The 8628-nt window shown below is 37.7% G+C and overlaps 1 protein-coding gene across 1 annotated transcript; it reads right to left on the minus strand.

The window, feature by feature from the left end:
* Positions 1 to 758: 758 nt before the first annotated feature.
* Positions 759 to 1432, minus strand: LOC120257353 (putative cysteine-rich receptor-like protein kinase 20). The gene is made up of 2 exons (XM_039264835.1): positions 1213 to 1432; positions 759 to 1091 (listed from the first exon to the last, which is right to left on the minus strand). Exons 1-2 carry the CDS (start codon positions 1420 to 1422, stop codon positions 795 to 797), a joined length of 507 nt encoding a protein of 168 aa, XP_039120769.1. The 5' UTR covers positions 1423 to 1432; the 3' UTR covers positions 759 to 794.
* Positions 1433 to 8628: the final 7196 nt, after the last annotated feature.

An 8628-nucleotide genomic window follows, 5' to 3' on the forward strand; every position in this document is an offset into this window, starting at 1 on the left:
TGTAGCTAGATTATAAAAAAATTTGGATTTATCTTTGTTTAATTTAATTGATACTTATTTCAAGATTATGTTGGATACTTTAATCTATGCTTAATACTTGTAATTGATTGATCAACAATTACATGATTGGTAATTCGATTTGAAATTGAGAGATGATAATTGAATTAGGTATTGATTTAAATATCAAACATTCATCATAAGATAGAGATATATATGAGATTGTATGCATCATTATAAATTTCTAAAGCTTAATAAGTTCTATAGATTCATAGTTATCTCATGGATGATGTTAACTTATCTAATGGAATAAGTTATTGATGATTGAGAAAGATCATTAGGTAATTTAGGGAAATTTGATGACAACATAAGAAGAAACATTGATTGAACTAAATGATTTAAATGGAATTAGTCTATGTGAACTCGAAAACCCCAGAATCTCTAAGCATTGATTTCGCCTCTTCTAACTATCTCTCTATTCCTCAAATTAGATATTTCTAGATTAACTTTTTCCAATTTCGTTAATCAAGTAGAATTAGGATTAGAGTAATTTTAGTAGTTAATAAACTCAATCCTCGCGAGACGATATTATCTTATTATTACATTACTTGTTTACGATAGTGTATACTTGCGTTATAAAAACACACAACAAAACTACCAAATTATTAAATCAATAGTAAATCAATCAAAACCCATAAGACATTCAAAAGAACCCATTGACGAGAGGTATCTATTGCCAAAACTTGATTCCCTGCCAATGATTTTTTAATTCATTGACTACACTATTTTTTAAACTGCTATCGACCTTGCATGGATGTAAACGAAACGTTGTTTAAAGTATAAATGTCCCCTTTGTCAGAAGATGGACCCTCATCTCTAGCAATATAGAAAGCAGGTTGTTTAGGGAATGGTAGACAAGTTTCATTGTGAAGCATTGAGATTACTGCAGATATGTTTGGCCGGTCTGCTGCATGATCTTGCACACATAATAATGCAACATGAATACATCTTGAGACCTCCTGGGGAGGATATAAATCTCCCAGAATTGGGTCAACAAGCTCCAAACTCCTTCCCTCTGTCCACAACTCCCAAGCCTGTGTCATATTCATAATCAATTAAACAATTGTTATCTTTTCCAAAAGAAGAAGAAAGAGAAGAAGAAGAAGAAGAAGAAGAAGAAGAAGAAAAGAGAGAAAAAGATTCATATTGACTCACATATCCAAGGAGATTCACTGTATTATTTGCATGCTGAAAACAAGTGTTCTTCTTGCCACTAACAATCTCAAGAAGCATAACTCCAAAGCTATATATATCTGATTTCACTGAGAAAAGTCCCTCCATAGCATACTCAGGTGCCATATAACCACTGCATGTCAATAATATATACCAGGCTGTATTAGAAGAGTCATTTTGGGAGTTAATCATCAATTATTGAGTGAAAAATTAACTACTTACTAAGTGCCTCACAACCCCTTCTTGTGTTTGCTTGGTTCTCATTCTGTCCAAAAATTCTAGCCAGACCAAAATCAGATATCTTCGGATTCATTTCACTGTCCAAAAGAATATTACTAGTCTTAAGATCTCTATGATGATGACTTTCAGCCTTGAGAATTTGTGAAGATAAAGAAGTCCTTGTGCAATGCCTTCAATGGTGTGAAAACGCTTTTGCCAGTCCAGTTCTGCTCTTCTACTTGCATCTGTTAGGTCATTTACTCTCAAGTTTAGTATCTGTTAATCATGAACAATGTAGAGAATGAATACTCACCGAAGATGTAGGTATCCAAGCTTTTGTTTTGGCGGGTACTCGTATATCAAGATCTTCTCCTCTTTTTCAATGCAACAACCAAGAAGTCTAACAAGATTCTTATGCTGGAGATTTGCAATTAGTGTGATCTCATTTTTGAACTCCCTGTTTCCTTGTCCTGAATTTTTTGCAAGCCTTTTTATTGCTACAGTGTAGCCTCAGCATACCCTGAATTAGTATTTCAAGATGAAAATAAGAATTTGATTGGTCTTGTAACATAAGCTGTTTTCTTAATGTTAATAGTAAATTAAAACCACATTTCTTCATATGTTTAACAAGTTGAAGCTGGGGAATCTCACCATGTAAACAGGACCCAAACCACCTCCCTAGCTTGTTTGAGTCACAGAAATGTTATTCTGGCAGCGGCGATTGCTGTGAAACTGACTTGAGGACATCCCTTAGTGTGTCTTCTCCATGCATCTGTCGCATCAACAAACAGCTTGGATGATGGATAGTTCTCATCTCCCTGGTTTCTTGGCTTCTTCCTGACTTTGACATAACAAGAGGCTCTACCTCATATCTTGGTTTCTTAGCTTCTTCCCTATTGAAATTCAGCAACTTGGAAGTTCCCAACAATTTAAAATCCAATGTTGACATGTATTGCCTGGGTGATATAATAAAGGTTTACCGTATTGTTTTCCATACTTTACAACAGACAGCACCTGGTGAAACGCAGCTATGGTTTCCTGGCACTAATGTGATTACTAGAAGCTGGCGAACTTCTTTCCGCAGTGCTCTGCGAGATGCCGAGGACCGCTTACGTCAACTCAAGCATCGATCAACGATTAAAGAAAAATGGATAAGGGATGAGACACTTGCCGGGAACTTGATTTGACTCCAGAAGCCTGGAACCGAACATATGTCTTGCCCACCATCATAATTTTTCTTGAAGACCCAACAAATCTTGGACCACAGCCAGCAACCGGTGCCGATTCCATTCCGCGAAGCGCCACGGCAGTGCACAGAGCAGTTCTTAGGCACATGTAGACTTTACACAATCATCTAGAGCTAGACTTAGAATTCTGGACCTTCAGTCGAGAAAATAGGCAGTTTGTGCTTGATCAATTTAAGAAATCACATCTCCTTTTCCGCATTGCCAGGTAGCTCGTCGCACACGGCCACCTGACCAGTCGTTTGATCTCCACTGGATTCTACAAAGAAGGAGACTGGGTTGGAAACCAAAGCTGAAACACTTGACATAGTAAGTTTGGATCGTAGCACAGAGGCCATTGAATCCACACACACTAGGGACTTCACAGAGACTTCTCTGGGTCAGCCCAATATGCAACCCATTCTCTTCATGCGCAGAAACCATGTTGGGGTGCTTAAACTGTTGTCCTGAAACATCCATGATTCCTACTTGAAATAGTAGTTCTATACGTCAATGGCATACAGTGGTTATCTAGAGTCCAGAGAGGAACTTATAACTGGAGGATTGTAGAGTATGGAAACCATCTTAAGGACTCGGCTGAAATTCTGGCTATGAAAGCTTGTCCTGTTTTCTGAGGCTGGTGAGTGTTGTGGGTTCAAGTCCGAGAGAGACCTTACACCTGAGGCAGTCTTCTGGGTTCCTCCATGCAGAGTGATAAGCTGGTTTTGGCCACCTATGCCAGCACTGGAATGTATCAGTAGGATGATCAAAACTTTTGCCACAAGAACTCGCAGCTGTATTTCCAGCGACCTTTAGAACAAAATTGCCAGAGTTCAGTGAGCTTGGCTGATTGTCCTGATTTTCTGCCTTTTGTGTTAGATGAGAAGATGGTTCCCTTTTGAGTCGACCCGAGTCACCGAAAGGCTCACTTGTGTGTCAATGGTGATAACTCAGATGAATCAGACGCTGGCTTTTCACGGTTGCTTAGCCAGATAATGGTTTTTACAGCTGAGTGATACCATATGCCGACGTAACTGTTGGTTGAATTGGTTGAATTGAAAAATCCCAGCTCATAGATCCTGTTTGAAGAAACGAGTGATTGGCCTTCTTTGATGGATTCACCCAACAGGAGGTGTTCTGACCTTGTATGAAACTTTAAGCAAAAGGGTATGCAAGATCATTAGAAGAAAGAAAGAAAGAGGAATGGATAGTGATGATGATGATGCGTGCTTTTGGTAGAAGATGCACTTAGTTACGAAACAATACTACTCAGAATTGGGAGGGATGTGTGATATGTAGTGTGCCATAAACAATGAAAAGTGAAAATATAATCATAATTCATTGAAATAAAAGGAAAGTAAATGACAACCTTTGCAGAAGGTTGCTCTGTTTAGAATGTGGGCAAATTTGGTCTGCTTGCATTGACTCAGCTTTATTCAAAGGACATTGACTTGGCGGCTTTGTTCCAAAGGAGGCTTATTTCTTTTGCTTATTTTGCACGTTAGCATAGCGGGTGGGAGGCAAAAACCTTCAAAAGTCGGTGACTCTTCCGGTGTATGTAGTTTGGTCCCACGATAAATGTGCATAAGACAATTATTTGAGAAATAAATGTTGTAGTATTATATGCTAAATGTACATGCTACCACTTGTGTCCTCAACCACATCGACATCAAAACAACTAACATCTCTATTGCTTCATTTCATGGGTAGAAAATGTTTCGGAACTTCTTCACTCAAGCCTTCCTCTCTGCAAATCCTTCAACATCCCTCAATATCTCTGGGACAGATGAGCATGCTAACTAATTTCCCTTTTCTGTGGGAAAGTTAGAATGTCATTTAGGACTATCATTTGGGCCTAGAAAAGAAATGCACGATGTGAGTAAAGTATTGTCCTTCATTTGCATAATTGTAAAATCTGAGTACGTGTACATCATGAGTTGATGCAGCGCCCGGAGACTACAGGCGAGTGGAAAGGCTAGTCGCGATGTGCCAAAGCAGCGGTTTAGGTGGATTCACCAGGGCGTCTCATACTGAGTCGAGTGTGGCAGTCGATCTGGTGCGAGTGGGGAAGTGAGGTCTAGCAATGCTTGCCAGCGCTCTAGTGCACTATGGGCGGCACCGCGCGTGCCATGTTCTCTTTGCTATTTTGTTGGTTTTGTTGTTTAACTTCTGTGTTGTCTGCGCCGATTGCTCAAAACTCCAGCCATTATGCTGCTTACATTTTATTGTCGTATGGTTTGTCAGCATAAATATGTCGATACTATAGCGTGAGAATATTATTTCCTCTTATATTGTAAAAAGTGTTGATGGAGGAAAACGTATGCAGCCAGATACATAATATGATGAACTACTGACCTAGCTTCCATTGAAGATAATGTGACATCTCATTTGAGAATGGGCTACATTGGAGAAAGTATATATGAGCCGGAGTGCCGGTGAGGAAAAACATGTTCAAAATCCAAGCTGCCATTTTGTGATAAAACCTTGTCATAGAACCTTTCTTAGAGTCCTTGAGGATCTAAAAGGAAGGGTGGTTTAGTACGAAAAAGAATCAATAGGGTCATTCTCGAAAAGAGACCATAGAGGAGAAAGCGGACTAAGATTAGAACAAGAACAAAGACCATCCTAAAGCAAGCCTCATCATGCTAACCGCATTTGTTTCTACACAAAGGGTGCAATAGTGGAACTAGGACTAGTTGGTTTTTGGGGGGCCTTAAGAGCAGCAGAAGACAAAGTGTAAATATCCAACAAAACAATTATCTTCATTAAAAAAATCGTATGAAAAATATAACAATAATTTGAATATATATATATATATATATATTATATGTAAAACATAAATCACAATTTAAACTATTGCTATTGTTGGTCTGGAACATATAAGGGGTATATCAGGTGAGAGGCAGCTATCATTCTCAATTTTGTATTTTTTGAAAAAACTAAAATCGATCCCTCTTGATATAGACAACCAAATTATAATTTATTTTTAAAAACTATAGTATATTAATTTGACATATCATATCATGAACTTATATAATTACTAATAAGAAGATTTATAGAGCAATTTTAAAAATTTTTGTTGAATTTTTCTCTAATATTTTTTTAAAATAAATTTAAATTAAAAATAAATAAATTTTAAAATAATAAATTTAAAAATAATTCATAAGCGAATTCGATCCTATCTCAACCATTCCCACTAACCATTCAAGCACATAAGTTTTACATTCAAAATATCTAAATAAAAATTATTACATTAATTTAAATATAAAAAGAACCATTTATAATATCTCTCTTTAAGGAGGATAGGTTTACGGAGCCAAGGGAGGCCCTCGGCACCCTTTAGTTTTTTACACAAGGATATCATTCAATTTGTTGCTTATTTTGTCCTTTAATTCGATTACATGGTTAAAGTGAGGCGAGGCGTATGTATGCTTGAATAGTGAATGGAGTTGACCAGGTTGAATTCTAGGAATCGGGCGATCTTGTTATAGTACTATTTATATACTGAAAATACTATAAAAATACTATAGCGATACTGTTTATTCAATGTTCATAGGGTCCCCTATGGGAGGATGTCGTTTCCCTCCCTCAGGGTTGCAAGGCAGGGGGGATTTATTAACTTGGTTTGGTTCCTGAAATATCTTTAAGGCGTGTACATGGTAGGAATCTAATTGCTCCATGTGACGTTTGGCGAGGGATGTCATAAATCCTAGAGGGTGGTTAGCCAGTACGTAACTAGTGCTGCACTCCGTGCACTATATGTCCCTTCATACCCCATTGTAGGCGGGCGTATCGCCTTTGTAAAAATGAGCTTGAACATGAGGGTTGGACTAAAAGTTGTCTAGATTAGACAGTCTAAAGAGCTACCTTGAGCAACTAACCATCGGCCAATTCAAAACAAATAAAGAAAGGCTCCATAATAAAAGTATTGGTGGTCTCATAGGTGCCCAACCTTATTGTTTTGGATGTAATAAAGAGGGTGAGTTAATATATATATATATATATATATTAATAATCATTACTTGGTGTAGTTGAATGTTATGAGAATGATGAATGAGTAGATCCATGATTGAATTCACAGAGCAGCGGTACTTTTTATAGTACTATTCATTCACGTTTTCCTCCACTTTAGGGGTTGTATGACTGAGGGATTTATTAACTTCGGTTTAGTTCTTGAAAAATATTTTTCTAAGCGTGCACATAGTAGAACTTTAATCACACCATGTGAAGTTTGGCGAGTTAATAAATCCCTGAAGATCATTAAACCACCGCCAGATTGGTGCTGCACTATATTTAGTACGTCTTTTGACACCTTGCTAGGGGCGGTGCTTCTCGAATTTGTCACAAAAACAAAACAAAAGTAAAGCTTTGATAAATTCAAACATACATCTCCAAGCATGGTGTCGATGTCCCCATCTTGGGTTGATTTCATTGTTTATTATCTCTCTTGCCAAGCAAAGGGTAATAATTGAGCTTAATCGGGGCCGAATATTGTTAATACTTACAAATTAAAAATGTGCTTAGTAGAAATTAAAAAGAAAGGGTGAAAATTAACAACAAAACCATTGGTATGACATAAAGAGTGCAAGTGGGAGGGCAAGGGTTCAAATCTTTCCAGAACAGTATTGTTTATGTACTATTCATGCACTGTACACTTAGATCAAGTACTATTCACGGGCCTGGGTGTGGGTTCTCTATAGGAGAAATAGTGGTTTCACATCTCTAGGGTTGTAGGCGAGGAGATTTTTTCTAAGAGGTACGTAAACTATCATTCTTTGGTGCCGTATAGAACTTTCGTCTATCCTTTGACAATCCCTTAAATGGGAGGCACTTGTTTGAAAAGTGGATAAACCGCATTCATTGAAAAAACGACAACAAAACATCCACTAGCAGTGGAAAAAGATAGAGAAAGTAGAGAAAAACAAGCAACATAATAGAAAGATAAAACACGATTAGCAAGACAACTTCCGTCGCCTAGAGTGGAAAAACAAAAAGCCTAACCCTTCCATCTTATACGTATCTCTCTTGAGTCCGCTGTGCGAAGAATATTAGCAAGGATAATACATGGGTCTATTAGCTCTATCTTTGTCGAACACAAAATCGATCACACGAAATAGTGTTTTTCATAATTATTATTTTTGCTAAAATTACTAAACAAATTCGCATTAGCATTGCATACTATGTAACAAAGTTATCGTGCCTAGTTTACTAGCACGAGTCTAATCTAACGACATTATTAGCCACCATATGCAAAGCTGGGTTAGATATCCATTAGCTCACCAACCTTGTAACAACATTATTAGCCACCATATACGACCTTTGGAAGAAAGGATTAGAAACTAAACTCTATCCCAAGAAAATCGAGGCGTGAAGCACGCTTGTGAAATTAGCGCTTTGCAGCAGCACTTGTAGCTCGACACAGTAGAAAATGCTGGCTGTAGGCCCCTAACATTTCGCGACACTTCTCTTGATGTACGGGGAAGAAAAAGTTACGAAACTAAATTATCCCAAGATAATCACGGCATGAAGCATGCCCGTGCTCCCTTCCTTGTAGCACCTGCACTATAACACTAGAAGAAAATTCAGGTTCTGAAATAAACATGGTCCAAGCATGGTCACTGTAGCAACCGTGCTTCTTCTGAATTTTCTGGATCTTCTTACTGTTCCCCACTTTGAGTATAGAACTTGTATCTAATCAAAACAATAGAAGTATCAAACAATAACAAGACTCAAAGACACACGATTTCGCGTGAAAACCCTACAAATCCAGGAAAAACCCATAGGACTCCTTAGAGCCACTTAGAAATGCTTCACTACATTAACAATGGTATACAAGAGGATGTTTTCTCTAGATTCAACTAGAGGATTGCAACAATGAGGGCATAACAAGTCAAGAGCTCACTCTCAACAACACATACATCATCATTCAAAGATGGATAACAAAAATGGCATCAAG

The sequence above is a fragment of the Dioscorea cayenensis genome, unplaced genomic scaffold, assembly GCF_009730915.1.
Source record: "Dioscorea cayenensis subsp. rotundata cultivar TDr96_F1 unplaced genomic scaffold, TDr96_F1_v2_PseudoChromosome.rev07_lg8_w22 25.fasta BLBR01002036.1, whole genome shotgun sequence".
Classification (NCBI taxonomy): Eukaryota; Viridiplantae; Streptophyta; class Magnoliopsida; order Dioscoreales; family Dioscoreaceae; genus Dioscorea; species Dioscorea cayenensis.